We start from the raw sequence: 19,756 nt of genomic DNA, 5'->3' as shown, positions 1-19,756 counted from the left end.
TTGTCAAAGAAGCAAAAATTACAGGAAGAGGAAGTTTTACAACTAGAGTAGTGCATTTAGAATTAGTAGAGAATTTATTTGCAGAAAGTTTCTTGAATGTTTTCAGATTTGTTGCACGACACGGTTTTTCAGAGATGATTTTAACTGATACTGCAAATCAATTCCAGTTAGTTTTTCAAACCTTAAAACAATTCCTAACAAAAACGAAGAGTAACACAAATTCCCTCATCGGAATACCCTACTAAACTTCTCCGCGGAAGTGAACGAGAACAGAAGTAAGAATAAAAGGAATTTTATGAAGTCTTTGCAAAATAATGTTTATACTTTAAACTTTGTTTCCAATTTTATGCTTATGCTGTAAACCTTTACACACTGTTTCCAATAATGTTTATAACTCTTAGCTTCAATCTTACGTTAATGTTGTAAATCTTTATATATTGCTTCCTATTCGGTATTTACATCTTAAATTACTACCCATTTGCTTGTTGTGGCTACAAAATTCCACTACTTATACCTCAATTCCTCTTTATAAAATTTATTATAATGTTGTTTCTATTAATAAAGGAATTATTAATATTTCTGTCTTACATTGTATATTAAATACAAGGTATATATATATTAGATATAGGATAAAATCTACATCCAACAAATCTCCGGAGATCAAGAAAGCTTTCTCGAAGTATTATACTCAACCAGAATATATTTTTAGAATATACGATTTCAAACAATAATATTACCCATGTTTAAGTTAAGAAGAGTTTATCGCACTTCTTATCTTTGGTTTATTTGTTTGGAACAGAAAACAGAGAAATCAATAGGAATAAGTTGAAATCTGAATGGGCATGTGAAAATTTTCAGTTTATCGAAAAATAATTCTATTCATCCTGCGTATCAAAATTCCATTTGAATCGTTTTGTCAAGAGATTTTTAAATTTTCTTGCCCTGTCCTTTAATGCAGCGTCCGCTGATTCACAGTCTGCAAATAAATTCAAAATAAAGGTTTTAAATGATCTTTGGATTATCCGTATGCATTATCCATAAATATTATATAAATAAGTTAAGATCCACCAATTCTCAGCTTGTTCTTAAAGAAATCTGAAGAACTTAAACTTGCCGAAATTCTAGTTTGCCTTCCCAGAATTGCATTACTAAACATATCCTTGCCTTAAACATAACATAAACTTTGTGAAATAAATTTATTGCAGCCTTCATTAGATATATCCTTTGTTAAGCTGTCAGCCATCTGGAACCAATTTCAACTCTCCAATACTTTGTTACAATTAGATATTACTAGTACATTGTTTGTAAAAAGGTACTCAATCAAATTTCGCATAAACTCTCAAAATTTAATCCCGAACTCGAACCACGTAAAATGAAATAAATTTAAATCGCCACTTTACTTACCATTTATGTTTCCGAACAGTCGCGAAAGTGTAGTTGTTAGGAAATTATCTCGCGAAACAATATCGACAAAGAATTCTTCAGGGCATTCCTTTAACTGGAAATGAAGTACCGGTATTAATGCCATATACATTTCTTTATGTTCTATGAGTCCCTTCGTACAGGAGCACAACAAATGAATTAGTCGCTTCCACTGTTCAAAACCTTCATAAACCTATAAGTAGTACATATTCAATCGTGAAATATTCATAAATGAAAAGAATTCATACAGTAAATCAGACACGTTATTACCTGTCCCATCAGGAAGCACACGAATGCAAATTGTAACTCTCCAAGAAATTCGGACCACTCTCCATTAAGATCAACAAGAATTTTGTGCAACTGCCAACTTCGATCTAACGAATTCTCTGCATTTGAAATAGCCTAAAATAGGAGTTTTTAGATAATCAACTTTATGGAAGTGAGCTCTCTTATCGAAAAACTCTCTTAAAACAATCTCGACTCATTCTTAAATCACATCATTTATCCTACAAAATTTCTCCACATATGCCTCATATGGATTAGAACGAAGAAATTGAAAAAACTGTCACAGCACTGCGAGGCTGTGAGTTATGAAACAAATGGTCAAATGTAAAAATTTGTACGAAGGAAAATTTAATGAAAATTAGATGAAGTCAAGTAAACAAAAGGCAAATATTTCTATTTCTGTAATATCCCTATAAATGTGATTCGAACAAGGAAGAAAAGAAAAATTATGGAAACAGTAATAAAAGGTTGTACCTACCACGGAATGCAGTGGAAGTTCGGTGAAACGTATTTGAAAACCCTCTCTAATTCTCATAATAGGAAGACCATCTTTATCCACAAATCGTATCCTCGTTGGATGATCACGATCAACACAAGATGACGGATGCCCATGTACCTAAAAATGCAACATTAATCGACTACTTAAAAGAACAATTTTTCTGTAATGGCTACTTCTACACAGTGTTCCAAATAAAAAATGCTAACAAGGCGCCATAACAATCATTTAAAATTAAAAATGAACAGTTTAAAATCAAATAATCCTTCTTCAAATTTGAGATTGTCATTGGCACTGACTAACTATATAAAGATTGGACAAATCACAATAATTATATAAACAGAATTCATTTGATAACAATGAACAGCACTAGTAGACTAAACTTTCATTACGCACACTATAGGTACATTCCCGAATAAAAAGTATTAATTTATGCGGTTCAATTCGAATTAAGTAGAAAAACACGAGTTAAAAAAACTAGACAGCATAAACAGAATGTTAGAGATTAAACAGAAGTTCGAGGAATCATGCGGAATTTCTTAGGATAATAAAACATGGACGATTAAAAAATCATTTCAAAAAATAGACTAACACCCTCTTTTTCCATCATTTCGGTCTCCAAAGTAACTAATTCCGCTTGACTTGTTATACGACTATATTGATTCTCTGGTCGTAATCTCTCGACCGTTTTTTCTATAAAATTATGATATATTTGAAAGCAATGAAAGTTATCTAGTGCAAGTAAGCAGACGCACAAACCTGTAATATGATTGCTGAGGGAAAACCAACTTCGGTATGCTTCAAAAGGATATGGTGCTAAACCATCATCCATTGATTTCAAGTTCGAACGTATTCTCCCTATCTGAAATCCGAAATTCAAATCTGAGATTGATAGATGGGACATTAGTCTTTCACACTACAATAAGCTTTCAAATACAAGAAAATCATTAAGAAAAAGTTCACACAAAGGATTTTCAAGTCATTGCAATTTCATTTAAAATACACTTCATTAATAAAAAGAAGCTGACTGTAAAAGGAGCTTCAAGAGTTTCAAACAGTTTAACTTACAAGTTACGCTGTCTCTCTTTTTACAAAAAAAGGAAAGAAAAAAGAACAGAGACTCAAGATGCTAATTATTAACTAAATACATTTAAACATTAATACTACGAATATCTGCAATAACACTGCAGCAAATAACTGTTTTGTTTTAAAAAGATTACTGACACTGTTTAACTATCCAAATTAATTCAACTCACGACAACCTAATATGAGTAAGATCTAACACAATTACAAATGGATCTCCCAAAATAAACTTATGAATTAGGTATAAATTTAAAAAAATTAAAATTAATGAGACTATTAGATCCGTAAACAGATGATGATTACCTCATCTGCTGAACATGGCTCAATTATCATATCTTCACGTATCGGATCCCATTTACGTAGCAAAATTTCCTTTTCTTTGAAATGGTAGAAAAAACCAATACGTGGTGCCGTTTTGACGCTGAAGAAAATGAAATGAACGCCCGGAGGGATCATTTTTAAACCAAGAAATTTCGGCCCCACATGCCATGACTTGTAATCAATACCGAATTCTGTTGTTTGAGGTACATTGAGGAAAACCTGTAAAAATTTTCATACTTAAATCCATTTATCACTGAACTCTATGAAATAGCTTACGGTAATGAATTGAATCAGTTGAGAACAGTACAAGAACATCTTCTCATTAAAATTTGGCATTAAAAGACGCAAATGAACTTTCTATTATCAAGTAGGATATTAAAACTATTTCCAAAGGACTATAAGATTCATTAAGAGATAGAAAGTAATAAATAGGCATTGAGTAAATCTCTATCTTTTGTTCTTACAGCAAATAAGTATTTCCAACATCAATGAATTCAAACAAAGTATCACTTACCATAAATGCGCCATTTTCATACAAATGATTGGCAAGACTTGGAGGCATATCCGATGCAGATGTTGTACAGATGGATGCTGCAACGGATATTGCATCTGTCTTTTTCTTAATCATGATGAGTCAAGCTTATTATGAAGATACAAGATCCAATCTAGAAAAAACAAACAAATAAATTGAACTCCAAAAAATAAAATAACTTTCAAAAACTTTGCTTTAACTACCACATCTTTTTACTGTCCCTTAAATTTCATTGCTTAAGTTCCTAACCGATGTATCACAGAAAAGCAACACCTGGGACATACTAATTAACCCTAATTAACCGACCGATAACAACTTCCTTGCCCTCCCAACTTATCAGTTTAAACTCCACCAATGACAGTGCCTTAATTAATGCGGCCCACAAACGAAATACCTTGCAATTGCAATGAATTAGATTTTGTAATAATTTATCGTACGAATTTATTTATTATTAGTGAGTGTACAAAATGATAATCAGCATATTTTTCAATTCATCGTATTTCAGGCGAAAATTTGCATATTAAATTAAATTATAAAGTTAAATATAAAAATTTGAAAGAATATGGAACAGTCATTACCGTGTACATAATGCGCTGTTATTCTGTTTTATCGGTGTTTTTTGTGAGTGCTTTTGTAATTAAAATCGCTGTAGCTAATCGACCATTCAATTGTGTAAGTTGTTTAATCTCTTAGAAGGACTAACGATTATATTACCTTACAAATGTAATATTTTCATATGTATCCAAAAAAAGTTATAAAAAGACGAAATAGACAATTCATGCCTCACCTGTGCTAGCATACCTTGTGCTGCATTTTGCAGTTTGCAAGGATATTCTATCTGTTTTTTTTTCATTCATTTATTTTTTAACTATTTTGAATTTTTTCAAAAATCTCTAACTTATTTTAAGAAAGTCGTTTTAATTATAGGGTTAAAAATAAACAATCATATATATCTTCCTGTTATAGCTCACATTTTAAAAACTAATCCATCCGTGCATTCTAATTCTGAATGAATATATTAATTATAAAATTCAATTATCTTATATCAATCATCTCATTCGAAATATTACTTTTAATAATGTTAACTTAAAATACCAACAACTTGACTTGTCTCATCTCATAGCCATATTAATAACAAAATTAGATAATAATATCTCAATCAATTGCTATGGAAATGAAAATGTAATGTAATGAAAAACTGAAAATGAAAATATAATATTAATCTGAAATGCAAACAATCGTACATGAACACATGCATAAATCAATTAAATGATCGAATTTGGAATAATTTATTTCAACAACTCTCTTTTTTTTTTCCTTTTTTTGTTAATTCGTTTACTAGTGAATCAGTTTCTCAAGAAATTAATTAATTAATTAATTAATTGTTGCTTAATATTTGTCAGTTGAATTATGAGATTTGATTCGTATGTGAAAAGTACAATTGGAATAATTGCTAGTTAATTTATGCCCAAATTTTTTATTTTTTTCTTGGAAATGTAATTCATAAAACATATTTGTAAAAACATTTTTTTATTTGAAAAACTTTTACCAAATAATATGGGAAGAAAAGTATGATAGAAAACTATTAACTAAAATTATTACAATGTGTGCACTTTCATCTAAAATGAAACATTCGATTTGTTGAATATCATTTTTAGTATTATTGTGATATTGGGATAGTCCGGCTGTAGTCCGGTTATTGTGGTATTGGGATAATCCGGCTGTAGTCCGGTTGATCCAGTAATCTTGTCAGAGAAAAATAAGTGTTTTCTGAGAGCCAATTTGACTAGATTAACATCTCTGAATGTGTTAGATCAGTCTATCATACTCATATTATGTTTGCATCCATTGATGATTTCTGATAGAACTGAAGAGAATGAAACGGATATAAGGTAACCTTTCACCTTCTTTTTATCAGTCTTCCTCTCTCTCTCTCTCTCTTATCACTGATAACATCCTTATGTAATATCTATAAGATAAAAGAACTACATTAACAGTTCGATACAACCAATTACAGCGAGGATATTCGGAAATTGATGATAGAAGATATATGAAAATATATGCAGAGGATGGAATTCAGCCAGGTGAACAAATTCGACTCCTTGTTCGTCGTTTTCCAGATGTTAATGCTGAAGCGTAAGTTCTATCTTTAAGAAATCATTTTAATCTAATTTTTCATCCTTTGATTGGATTAACTTATTAAAACGTTCATTAGCAAAAATGGGCCATTTATTTCAATCTATAACTGCTAAATTTATTTATGATAATAGTCATTTAAATAAACTTTATTATTATTACATTTACATTTATTATATTCATGCAGTTGTAAAGCAAATTTGACAGTAAAGAAGAAAAAATCAAAATAAAGAAGACAGCAATGATTTATTAAGTAACTTTATTAAGTAAAATTGATATGATCGACTTTTCAACAAATAATCTTATCCGATTAATTGAATTTCTGATTAGGCTTTTCTTATTCAAATGTACATATTACTCATTCTATTCAATTTTTCTGCTTGATTTTGTAATATTGCATGTCATACTATTTTATTTTATTTAATCTCTCGTTCATTTATTTCAATTTTCTAAAACAAAAAAAAAAAAAAAAAAAAAAAAAACGAAGCCTAGAACAAGATTTCTGTGTAATAAACCAAAACATAATTTTGTTGAGTTATTTTTCATGATACTAAACAGTTAACGATTTTCTGAGATTTTTGGTGTGAAATTCTCTATACATATCTAATGTTACAGATCTATTTTCTGACCTACAAAAATTATTAATTTGCTAACAGTGATAGTATAACAATTAATTAAGCTGGAACGATATAAAATTAGGGTTTCTATGAAAGTTGTTGAATTCAAATTTAAAAAAAATAAGAAAATTAATGCTAACATTATCTTACAGCTTTGATATAATTCAAATAGGATATTTGGAAAAAGGCAGAACTTTGAACTTATCACATGGTGGCGGCAATTTTTTGCCCAAATATCCGTTTTGGTTTGATCGTGAGAAATACTTGATGTCTATAAGAATCATTCACTGGATATACGAAAAAAGGATCGTAGTGACTAGAAAGCTTTATAATTCGATTGATGTTTGTCGCTGTTGATTTGCTTTTCTTTTTTAACTTTTGTTTACTAATGTTATTGAAGCACTTTGAAATAATACCATTTAAAAATGTATGTTATATGTAATCGTATGTTCATTATCATCATTAACTGATCAATGATTTGATTTAATTATTGATGCTGAAAAATGATAATGCTTATAGTTCACAGCAATTGGTACATTTCAAGAACCAGAACAATTTTTTTATACATATGAAGGATACTACACAGAGATAGTTTATGTTATTGGTTATTCTGATCGAATTGTTGATCATTCTCATTACTTCTATGTTCAAGGCAAAAAAACATTTAAGTATGACGTAAGCACTGGTTAATATTAATTCATATAACTTCTGATTCAAACATAAATTCTTTATCATTTATAATCTTAAAATTTCAACTTGTTCAAATTTAGCCATTTGTTATCTCATTTTCACAATTATATAAAATGTATGATCATATATAAAATATATTCTTTCTTAGCTTGTTAATCAAAGAGGAAGAAAAAAAAATTTCTTTTTGCAACTTTGATGGAAATATTTATTTTAACAATGCCAAATATATTTCTGTCTTTTTTTTTTTTTTTTTTGATAATTTAAAAATGATGAAAATTTCCATGCATGAAATTCATTTTCATTTTTCTTTACTTTTAGCATTTCAACATTCCACGCGATGTATTCAATAGCTCAAGTCCAACTACTTTTAAAAATGCAGTTAGTATACAAAATACTATCGAAGCATATCGAAATTATGTGGGCACAGCAACTGGTTATCATGGTGACACGGACAAACTAATCTTGCAATCAATGGGCTTACCAATGCCATATCATGCAACATTTAACTTTGGTGGCTTTTATATAAGTAAGCTTATCAGTAGCTAATTTCTAACAATATAGTAAGTTAATTAATTGCTAAAGAAAAAAAAAAAACAGATTACTTTATGAATACTTTCTGTTTACTGATCATTTCTTTTAAAGATAGTTCATCCCTTACAATGCTTTTGTTTTTGATAATACTTTTATGTATTTTTTAGTGCTGCTTTTTTTTTTTTTTTTTTCTTGTTATCTTTGATATTACAATAGTAAGTAAGGGTTGCAGATAAATGTTAAATGATGAATTATGATTATTGAATTGTAAAAAAAAAAGAACAGATGTTTCTATTTTCTCGAATTAAAGCCTTTATTTTAGATACATTATACAAATTGAGATTTGTTCCAATACTTTTATTTCTTTTGCTAGAAGAGGGAGAGAAAGAGAAGAAAATAAGAGGAAAGAAAGAATTTTTTTTAATATTCTTTTTTAATATCGTTCTTCTTTGAAATATTCCAAACATTCTTTATCTTATTTTTCTCTTATCTGTACATTAATTAATCTTTTCAGGTCAACGGGCACATTTTGCTGGTTTCTTCACGAATACAGTCATTGCTGAAATTAAAACTGCTTTTAGCACATATGTATTTTATTTGCATAAAAATAGTGTATGTAAATATTTAGCTATTTTAAATAATCGGAAAACAAAAAGTGATATGCCTTTTTTTGTTGAGTTTACAATAGAAGTCCAAGGGAAGTAATCAAGAATAATAATTTATAATGAAATATATCATGTAATATAATATCATAAAGAATTGAAGTAATGGTGACAGATGAACAGATGAGATTGTTTTCTTAAAACTATTATTTATATTTGAAAAGTTTGAATATAATATATATCTTATCAGATCTTCTATGCATAAATTAATACTGCAACGAATATTAATTTTGAAAAGATCAAATATTTTTTAGTTCATATCATCTATTACTTCAAATAGATTTCTTTTTTTCCTTGCCCCCATTTATTATGCACCTTTTTTTTTTGTTGATGGAATTTAATATTATACCAAAAATAAAAAACTAACAAATATTGACTAATTGTCGAATATGACAATGTATATTAAGCTAATGCTGTTTATTTCTCCCTTTTTCTAATAATTTATTAAATTGAAAAAAAAAAAATTATTAAAAAAAAAGAAATTGAAATAATTGAAGATTTTATTACATATTAATTTTATCGTTTAGGTGGTATTCAACAATATCACGATAAAGCTGGAAACAAATCTTTATACAGATGAAGTGTTTGATCAAATTGGCAGTATATCATTTGTAAATGCAGGAGAAGCACTGGCGGTATGTTACTTTTCATTTTCTTTTAATTAACAGTAATTAATTTTGCTTCAAAATATACAACGATAATTTTTCACTTATAAAAGTATACTCTTTTATACAAAAAATTTAACAAATTTTGCGTCCAATTAGAAAAAAAAAAAAAAGAGAAATAGTAATTTTGTTCTTTTTTTTTTGACAGATTGTATATAATATTCCACATCGATTTGATTTTATGCTTATGCATGAATCGGTCTTCTCGAAACAGATAGCACAATTCAACATAAAATGGGATGGACCAATAACGGAAATTATTCTTTCCGATATATTACAAGCAAAAAAACCTGATTCAGGGCATGATCTTGTTTTTGATAGCATAACATTACTTCAACATGTTGATATTGATAATGAATTGATCGAATAATGATCACTGATATAAGTGTTCAATACCAATCATTTAAAGAATGGAAAAGAGTTGAGTTGTGATATAAATTTTTCTACTTGTGATGCGGTTGTAAAATAATTATCATCAACAAATCTGATTACAGTTATTGTTATATGTTGTTTGCTAATGAGTAGGATTTCTTCTACTGATAATTCATGCAGAGATTGATGAGATAATCAAGTTAGCTTATCAGAAATATAAGAATTGTTGATTAATAGTTAACAGCTCTCTTTCTTATTTATTATCATCCAGAAATGCAGGGAATTTCTATATCATATACCATCATCATTCATTGTTAATGAATATTTCTCCATTCATGATGATATTCTTGATGATATTTGAACTTGGCTGTTCATCTGTTTAATTTATTCTAATTCATGCACTATTTTATTTCACATTTTTTCTTTTTTTTTTGTTCCATTATTAGAATTAAAACATTTTTTTGTTTTTTTTTTTTTTGCTTTTAATTTTTATATCAACAATTAATTTTTTATTAACATGTTTTTAAAATTGTGATGAATAATTAAAGTATAATAAAGCAAAGAGAAATAATTTTTCCAAAAAGAATTTTTGAAAAAAAAAAGAAAGCAATTTTTTGCAAGCTCGCTATTTTCCCTGATATATTATGATAAACATTTTCACAGTTTTATATCATTCATGCTCAAATCTCTTACTAATTTAATTTTATGATGGATTAATTAACATGAGAAATTCCATCGTAATGATTTCCGATCGCTACATCGTGCATTCTATTATTTTCCGGATTTCCTGAATTATTTCGTGATATATATATATCATTCATTGCCAAAGTGATGTGTTAATTCTTCATCTATTTTTATAAATAATGTAAATTAAAAAGTATTACAAACTGATTTAATATAAAGTATTACAAACTGATTTAATCGAAATGTGAAAATAATAAGAAAATATTAGAGAATTCTGAGATGGTCGTGAGCTTCCGTGGCGCAATCGGTTAGCGCGTTCGGCTGTTAACCGAAAGGTTGGTGGTTCAAGCCCACCCGGGAGCGTCCAGCGCTTTTTTGCAAGAGCTAAACAGTTGCTTTCATTTCATTGTTTGTATAATTTCTTTGCTTTCTGTACGCCATTTTCAAAACTCAGTTAATTACTGTCCGGAAAGGGTCGGAATCGTTCGGCATTTGTATTTCATTTCAGGAAAACTTGCCCAATATGATATATGTATACTTCTTCTAAAAAGCATTAATTTTTGGGTGTAACTTTACAATTTACTGATGATATATTTGTTGAATTCTTTTCTGCGAAATAGCGATGATACATCAATCATTTCCCGGGATGTCCTTGAAGTTTAATTAATTTTCAACAAAGTAACCTTGAAAATGAAGTTTTCTCTACTGTACCACCGGATGTAGTAATTGTATACCATAATCATTCCAATTTTTTCAGCATTAATAGAATCTTTTAGGTCTTATTTGATATTCGAAATATTTCTTTTTCGACATGGCGATCATTTTTTCGACATAGGGATCACTTTCTGTTATGACACATATATCTCCAGAATTCTGCTAATTATAGGCTGTGTTTTTTTTTTCCATTCCAAACGAACCAATACCAGTAATGAATTTTTTATGCCGTAAATAATCTTCTCCGAACTTTTGTAACGTTTTTCGACAATAGTAAGGGAAAAGCCAAAGGAGAAATTCACTTTTAAATCACTAAATTAATTAAATTATTTCGATCAACTCACTCTCGACATTTAAATCCATCTCAAACATTCGATAATTATCCGATCTTGGAAATAAGTGTGAGCTACTAATATTTTAAATTTTAAAACTTGAATATCACAGGCCATTTAAAATTTACAGATGAGCAGAAAAATCTTGACAATAATAATAACTACAAAATATGGACACGAATAACATTTTTAAATTAATTTTTCGCATATTATTGCTTCAAAAATATCAAGCAGTTTGAGGTTTCGATACGATTAATGCAATTAAAATTACAAATGTATATGATGAAAGTACTCATCAGTTTCAATTTTATCCATTACAATTTTGAAAAATCAATCAAAATAATCAGCAACTTCAATGTCTGGATCCAAAAGACCTTCTTCTACCTGGCTGATGTCAATTTGATTCAAAATAAGGTTTTCAATCGTCTCTTCCAGATCCGTTTCACCAACCAGCACTGCACCTTCAAAAAGAAAAGATCTGATTTTTGAATCACTAATTTGTACGAAATTTCATTCTGTAAATTAAAACTATTTGTTAAGCACTTCATTGTCGTTACATGTTTGGAAAAAAAAAAAGAAAAAACTTCATTTTGAAATGCTTCCAATCTTCCAATACATAATGAAAATATGATGCCAAATTATATAATCACAAACCTTGTATACGTCCATTAGCAACGATAAGTTTCACATATTCAGTATCCTTTGTAATACGTAATAATATGCGAAATGGTTTTTCTACACCTTCACCATTAAAACGGCCCAGAAAAATGACCTGTAAAGGTGCGTAAAGATAATATATGCAAAAGAGTTGTTTAAAAGGTAAAGGAATGGAAAGTACATAGAAATGAAAAAAAAAAAATAGTTTTTTGCAAGCAATTTTTAAAAAAAGCAAAAATAGGCTGAGAAAAAGAAATTTCCTCAATACTCATTTTCACTATTTTTTGCTTGTAATAATGCTTTAATAATACAGTGATACTATTCCTAGATATATATACTAACAAAATTTTTTTTCCTATTCGTAAGTTAACTCATTCATTCAAAATTTGAACCTTGAATCCAAAGAAAGATGTCACGTGGGTGAACATCTCGAAACAAAAATCAAGAGAAATTGCATCTCCTAATACCATTGCACGACCACAATATGCACCCATTTGGCGTGCCTGTGTCCATAATCTCATCTATAAGTTAAAGTTTTCTGTTAAGCCTCAATTCCCGAGATTAATTTACTTTGAATTTTTCATTTATAGATGCATATTCGGGATTAATACGAGGAAATCTACTTATTTTCCATCTGAAAGTATACTTTGGATTAGATAGATGTTCAATACATTTGCAAGGAAATGCTCAAATTAGAACTCGATTAATATTAATAAAAATAACCTGCATCCAATGTTTTGCCCAGGGCCAACTTGCGGTACATACATCTCCACATGCATACACATTTTGAACGGACGATAACATATGTTCGTTTACAATTATTCCTCCATCATTTGCCAAATTCAACTAAATGAAATATATAACAAATACTATCTATTCTTTAATTGTCATTTTAATAGCTAATTCACTACCTATAAATTAAGAACATATCTGCTGAGAAAAAAAAATGTAAGCATCTCTGCCTAAACAAATCAATAATGTATCCTTCTGCATAATAATCCTTTGGAAATATCAAAACTTACTAAGTGACAGTCGCGAGCCCAAAGATCAGAATTTGGCTGTACACCAGTAGCCTCAATCATTAAGTCGCATCCAATTATCTTCCCATTGGTCAATTCAACATATAAAGGCCATACGCCGCTAGAAAAATTAAACCCATCTTTCTGAACGACGACATTATGCGCAGTATCTTGAGACACAAATCCTTTCAGTTCGACTTCATAGATTACATGCACCTGCCGGTCCTTAATAATAGATAATTATGTGTAACGGACGAAAGCAAATAAAGTTTCATTTTATATTCTAAATTTTGTTATTTTTACCACTGCATGTGCAAAAGGAAAAAAGGATAAATTGAAATTATGACTTTTTGTCAAGAACTAGCTATAGAATTCGCTCATGGACAAACACATATTTTCTCTATAAGATGCAAGTAATAAAAGAAGAAAGCCTAATTGAAGCAAGCATATATAAGAGAGGATGGATAAGATATATAAAAAATGTAATATACACTAAGCGCTCCGGAGATATCGGCCGTTGACGCCCATTCAGGTCCAAGTGCACAACCCACGACACCACTTTCCCCTTCGTTTTCCACAGTAAACCGGTATCTTTTTGGTACTGTATTGTTTGACTTTTCTTTTCTCCAACCATGTACGAGCATTGGTTTAAAGAATTCGGCAGCTCCCTCATCAAAAAATGTCGCCGATATTGAAGAATGGCGGATAGCCCATATAATTTCGATATTTTTTAACTCATGCCTAAACAATTGAAATTAAACAATGAACTCCATAAATCGAAAGGAAGTACAAAGATGATCAAAAGATAGGCATGTACATGGCTCAAACGAAGGAACTAGAATACAAGCATGGAAACAAATCGGTTCTACAAAAATTACACAATTTCCGTCGCGATTCCACCATTACCAATTACAAGTACTCGTTTTGCATCCTTAATTCGAGTCCTTAAACGATCCACGGTTTCCGTGTCTCTGATTGAAATAGATAACGCATGTTGAAAGTTTGCCTACAACATTATTTGACACTGTTTTCATCAAACAAAATAGCCCCCTCCATTTATTCATTCGCCTAAAAGGAAAAAATCATCAACATATTTACTTTTGGTCGGCCTCCCGTAGCTATACACAGTTTGTCGTATGTAATTCTCTCATCGTTGTCCAATAAAAGTTCCTGAAACAAACTTTCACGTTCATTTAATCTAATTATAAATTGTGATTACGATTGTGATTAATCAATGATCATAGATCAAACTTGTTATCATTAAGTACAAACTAATCAATCACTCACAAGATGAAAGATTTCACAAATTGTTTTTTAAAGGATTTTGATTCATAAACAGTGACCAACAGTTTCAACAAACGAACAAAAGATAATCTAAACTTACTTTGTTTTTCCAATCCCAATGAGTTACGGTTGCTTTCACGAATGTAACATTAAGACCAGCAAAGACACTTGTCACTTGCTGCTCAGCAATATCAAATAATTCCGTCAACTGACCAATCTAAAAAACCAATTTAGAGTACTAAAAGTAAAAAAAAAAAAAATAAATAAGAATGAAATACAAGGTATCCAAGGATTGGAAGTCCTACTAAATATACCTAAATGAGAAACTAAATGAAATGTTAAGAAGCTGTAAGATAGAGTTAATCAATAAAGGTATTAAATAAATGGAAACAGTAAGATATAACTGGCAATATCAGTATAAATTAATTGCAAATAAAAACAAAAGAATGATTACTTTTTGTTGGTTAACAACAGTTTTAATCAATTGACTACTGGATACGACAATAATTCGTGCCTTGTCATCCATTGCTCGTAATTCTTCCACACATGATACAGCAGCAACGCCACCGCCGACTATTACATATGAGCAAGAAGCCATCAGCTATTACCTGGAAGTGATTTACAATTATTTTTTAATAACAAAAAAAAAAAACTCTTCTACTAGAAATATTTTATCTATTACTAGTTATAACATACCAAATTTTCCTTTGCATTTGTCTCTTCTGATTTCATAGTATTTTCATAAAATTCACTGAAACATCTATCAGCTTTCTCTAGCATCTATCTTTACTTCCTTCCTAATCTTTCAAAATGAACAAGGAATTAAATTTCTCTACATTTGTTTACAAATCTCTCCATCCGCCCATTCGAATAATATTGTTGTTTGGCCAAATGAAATTATTGTTTATTTAAACAACATATTAGATGAATTACCAGAAAACTTCTTTGATATATCATCAAAAGTGTGAAGAAAGGCAGTTTATTTCGCGAGTTTTCTTAAAATAATTCGAAATCAAAATATAAGGCCACAACAGAAGAATTATGCAACATGTATGGAGAGAAATCTGTTCTTGAAACAAATGAAAAAAATAATTACTCGAAGCACTACAAGCTACTATAAGGCAAATACAAACCTTAGAGTGATGATACGAAAAAGACAATAATCTCAAAAAATCGAATTTAACTGAAAAAAATCTGTAAAATGTTTCTTCCAGTTAAACTTGCCAAATAAGGCTGATATGCAATGATACAATAAAGTGAATATGTAAATAGAAATATCACAGTAATACAAGAATGCGAGATATGATATGATGTTTAAATTTCAGTTACTGTTTTTGTTCCAGGTAACTATTCAGATATTCCAAAATAACATTCACCTCTTGATAATATGAGAGATTAAAATATAATTGAAAGAATGAGAAGAAATATATTTTCCAAGGTTGTCATCTTGAGATTATATTTTATTTAATTCGTTGATAATATCATTCAGTAAACTGCTTGCTCCAATACGGAATAAATTCGGTTCAAGCCATTCTTTACCAAGAATTTTTTCCACCATAGCTTGGTATCCCAAGGCTTCTAACGTTGACTTAACACCACCCGCTGCCTTAAAACCGACCTTCTTTCCTAAAAACCGCTCTGTCAACGTTATATCAATTAATTTTATCTAGAATGAAATATATAATTTTTATAGTTTACATCCACTTTTCCCTTCTTGATAAAATATAACATTTTTCTATCTGTAAAATTTAAGGTTAACTTTTCAGTTAAGCCTCGTAGAGCTGTAATTAGAGTTAACTGGGAGCAAGCTTATAAAAACAGACTTGTCACTGAATACGAGAGTAAGGTGCATATGTGCAAGTTCTTAAATTACAATAAACGAAATGAACGAAATAACCTGTAAGAGAGTAAAACTGTTTGATAGCTTGACATATAACGTAAGCATCTTTATAGGTTGCATTCACTTTTTCCTTCCCTGTTGATGTCTTGATAAAATCGCTACCTTCAAAAAAGTAACATTATTACTACTATATATGAAATGACCTATTCTTACTATCTAGAATATGCATAGATAAAAATACAGTGAACAGAAAGACAAATCACTTAGCTTACTAGACAAACATCTTATTACTTAAACTATTCAGTTTGCATTAATTATAGCACGATAAAAAATTATTATTTTAAATTAAAACTTCATCTGAAAGATAATTTATGAGACAAAAATATATTGTCGATATAATAAAGAATACCTGCAAGCATTGCAACCCAACTAGCACGATATATGTTTTCATTAGTCTGTAATTCACCAGTTGCTAGGATTGTTTTCATGCAATTCGAACCACAACACGCTTTCAAAGCAGCTACTTCATCATATACACCTGCAAACTACAGCTATTCATACGTATAATCAACTATCTATGAAGAAAATTCATCATGTTTTATACTTCCAATCTATTACTCTACGCCATCAACTTGGTTATATTTATTCCGAACTATAATGCAATAGAAGATGACAAGTATGGAATTGCTGAGTAGCTCTGAAATTCATTCAGTGTTTACTCAAAGAAGATAAATTATATGACGATAATTGGGAGATAAAATGAGAATTGCAATCATGTTTTTCCAATTATTTCAAACTTAAACTGGATTAATACAGTATATATCAAACTCGACTTAACTATTCTAAACTAAATTGATACAGCATATCTATTAAAAACAATACGAACGTTTCCAATCTTGTTCATTTGCAGCGTCACGACTGATCACAATATCAATTTCATTTGCTCCATCTTCTACTGCTAATTTCACTTCTAATATTTTAGATTCTATTCGATACTGTCCAGATGGGAAACCTGCTGCCACTAAAATAACTTATTTACTAGAGTTTGCATATATCATATGTCTAGATGTATTCGTAACATAATATGATAAAGCAAAATACTTCAAGATATCATAGGTGATACTACGAAATAAAGGAAAACTTGGGATACCTGAACATATAGCTAATGATTGTTGTTGGCCATACTTCGAATGCAGATAATGTTTAGCGCTTGATATCCGTGCAGGGTAAGCACAAACGGCAGCACATCTCGTTTCTGGCTTCTCAAATAAATTCACTATACTATTAGCAACATAATAATTTTAATTTGAGTCATTTTTGACTTAAGAACTTGAATTAATTCAAACAGCGGTAGAAATTTAAGATCTAAAATTGCGATAGCTTAATAGTTTAGTATAGCAATAAACTCCTTTCCCATTTGCATTAACTCATCATCTACGATATAATCCTCACATTAGAATCTTGAAAATTCAATATTTTGTAAGCTTTCGCTTTTTCGCTCCGTTCTTCCCTTTCCATAGCATATACTAGGAAGAATTTGAACTTTCTGACAATTAACGAACCGTAGGATACGGTAAGACAGCTTTATCAATAAGTCGTTCGATCACACTATCCGTATCATCGCTGTTTAGACTAGTTAAGTCGATGAATGAAATCAGTTTCAGTAAATGATCGCTCTAAAAACAGAAACAACATTATGGCATATGCTCATAAGAATACTTTATTCATAACTATTTAACATCAGTTAATTTAAATCACCCCTTACTGCTACTGCTAACAAGATTAACATGGGATAAAGAATACAAGAATTGATGAAATCCAGAATAAGTAATGAGTAAGAAATTACCATGAAATCTTTATCTTCGTTAATTGATGACTTTTTCAGTTATTTCCTGTAATCTATCAAGGTGGTGATAATTCCGATATAATCATTAAGTAATAATAAGAATAGATTGAAGACTAATGAAATTGCCAAAAAAAAAAAAAAAAATGAATTGATGCTTTTTATTCAATTTTAACTTACAGCACCAATCATCGACTGAGCATGTTGTTTTGCAACATCAATCATCTCTGCTATCACTGATGGCTTCAAAAGATGTATATTTTTGGTTACATCACTGAACTTTTCAGCATCAAAATCATTTTCCATCATTGTTGCTAAAATTTATGCATATATTTTGTTCAAGCTCTCATGAAAGCATTAAATTACTCAAATAATTATGACTACTGATAGTGTGGAAAATAGATTATTACATAACACATTTTCGATTATTCATCATCAATCACACTTTGTTCAACAAAACTAAAAAGTCGATGTTATTATTATTGTTACCTAAAATGCTAAAATTTCCTGATAAGTGCTATTAATATGCTGAAATGATAGCACTTCTATGCTTATCATTCGTATATAATAAATAATACATAAATAAAAGTTTAATTAGAAGTATTAATAAAGTATTGAGTTATCCAAAACTAAGATAATCACTATTGTAGATTTGTGTTATCATCAAGAATAATCAAGCTTATTTCTATATTTCCTATTCTTTTTCTATCTTCATATTACTATACTAATGCTATTTCCTATTCTTTTTCTATCATCATATTACTATACTAAGGAAAATTATTCCATTGCTTTTTTTTTTTTATTTAACTTTTTCGTTGTGCAAAGTTTCTTTTCAAATGCTTTAATTGAGTAATACTAGCATCATAAATGATAGCAATTTAACATATAACATTTTTGATATGTAACAACAGGAATATGCAATTTACACAACTGATATACAACAGATTTAAGGTAAATAAAATGAAGTTGATAAATGAAGATGAATAGTTATTTCCAATTAATATCTAAAATTAGCAAAAGAAATGAAAAATTGATGAAAAATGAAAATATACTAACTGTTGGTTAGAGAACTCAATATTACTTATGAAAATATCATATTGTTTATCAAACAGTCATACAATTTCATTCATTACCATCATTTCATTTCTCTAATAAACTATGAATACAACAATGTTTACCTAAATGCTATATACTATGGAATAAAAACAGAAGTAGTTAGACCAAGAAAAAATTTATATCAGTGATCGAAAAAATTCAATCAGTCCGATATAATGCATAGTTCTACTTTAAATACTCTCTCTGTTCAGTACAAGGTGAACATTTATTGGACATGTAATCAATCAGTTGATTCAAACAATGAGCTGTGTAAAAGTGTAAGTGTAACCACGAATTCTTTGAGTTACACAACTACCAAATCTAGAGTCTTCCCTTCTCGTAAACAACTTAGTGGAAATGAGACATCATACAAGAAGGAAAATGTTGTATTAAAAAAAATAGGAGTATTCTTTTCACTGTCCAAAATATTGTACTGTATTGTAGATCTTACGATGAGTAAATACGTATTTTAAATT

At 29.3% G+C, this 19,756-nt stretch overlaps 5 protein-coding genes and 1 non-coding gene across 8 annotated transcripts; 3 read left to right on the top strand and 3 right to left on the bottom strand.

Moving 5' to 3' along the window:
- Positions 1–875: 875 nt before the first annotated feature.
- Bm3250 (AAR2 protein) lies at positions 876–4,235 on the bottom strand (the record flags this gene model as incomplete). Its single annotated transcript, XM_001894745.2, has 8 exons — positions 876–976; positions 1,405–1,615; positions 1,693–1,824; positions 2,186–2,323; positions 2,796–2,896; positions 2,963–3,065; positions 3,590–3,826; positions 4,122–4,235. The coding sequence occupies 8 exons, from the start codon at positions 4,233–4,235 to the stop codon at positions 876–878; spliced, it is 1,137 nt and encodes a 378-aa protein (XP_001894780.2).
- A 492-nt stretch (positions 4,236–4,727) lies between these two features.
- Bm10373 (Uncharacterized protein) lies at positions 4,728–9,810 on the top strand (the record flags this gene model as incomplete). Its single annotated transcript, XM_043078271.1, has 8 exons — positions 4,728–4,811; positions 6,157–6,275; positions 7,045–7,234; positions 7,412–7,567; positions 7,901–8,108; positions 8,628–8,725; positions 9,303–9,410; positions 9,589–9,810. 8 exons carry the CDS (start codon positions 4,728–4,730, stop codon positions 9,808–9,810), a joined length of 1,185 nt encoding a protein of 394 aa, XP_042934205.1.
- A 975-nt stretch (positions 9,811–10,785) lies between these two features.
- On the top strand, positions 10,786–10,859 carry Bm14617. The gene has a single exon. It is a non-coding gene; the product is annotated as a tRNA-Asn (tRNA).
- A 1,013-nt stretch (positions 10,860–11,872) lies between these two features.
- Bm12042 (Pyridine nucleotide-disulfide oxidoreductase family protein) lies at positions 11,873–15,100 on the bottom strand (the record flags this gene model as incomplete). The annotated part of the gene is made up of 10 exons (XM_001894743.2): positions 11,873–12,003; positions 12,197–12,314; positions 12,592–12,720; positions 12,923–13,045; positions 13,222–13,443; positions 13,710–13,959; positions 14,097–14,224; positions 14,317–14,388; positions 14,603–14,719; positions 14,957–15,100. 10 exons carry the CDS (start codon positions 15,098–15,100, stop codon positions 11,873–11,875), a joined length of 1,434 nt encoding a protein of 477 aa, XP_001894778.2.
- A 212-nt stretch (positions 15,101–15,312) lies between these two features.
- Positions 15,313–15,592, top strand: Bm13281 (Uncharacterized protein; the record flags this gene model as incomplete). Its single annotated transcript, XM_043078270.1, has 2 exons — positions 15,313–15,342; positions 15,527–15,592. Coding segments are annotated over 2 exons (96 nt in total), but the record flags the coding sequence as incomplete, so codon positions are not given.
- A 363-nt stretch (positions 15,593–15,955) lies between these two features.
- Positions 15,956–18,494, bottom strand: Bm3223 (the record flags this gene model as incomplete). Of its 3 annotated transcripts, none has more annotated exons than XM_001894742.2 (7): positions 15,956–16,128; positions 16,400–16,504; positions 16,752–16,880; positions 17,229–17,363; positions 17,493–17,604; positions 17,905–18,018; positions 18,366–18,494. In XM_001894742.2, the coding sequence occupies 7 exons, from the start codon at positions 18,492–18,494 to the stop codon at positions 15,956–15,958; spliced, it is 897 nt and encodes a 298-aa protein (XP_001894777.2). The 3 variants fall into 3 exon arrangements, with proteins under 3 accessions (XP_001894777.2, XP_042934202.1, XP_042934203.1); XM_043078268.1 differs by lacking the exon at positions 18,366–18,494 and adding an exon at positions 18,189–18,191; XM_043078269.1 differs by lacking the exons at positions 17,905–18,018; positions 18,366–18,494 and adding an exon at positions 17,795–17,860.
- Positions 18,495–19,756: the final 1,262 nt, after the last annotated feature.

Source organism: Brugia malayi, assembly GCF_000002995.4.
Source record: "Brugia malayi strain FR3 genome assembly, contig: Bm_v4_Chr2_contig_001, whole genome shotgun sequence".
Lineage (NCBI taxonomy): Eukaryota > Metazoa > Nematoda > Chromadorea > Rhabditida > Onchocercidae > Brugia > Brugia malayi.
Note: the sequence above shows the minus strand (reverse complement) of the source record. Positions and strands in the feature narration are given on the sequence as shown.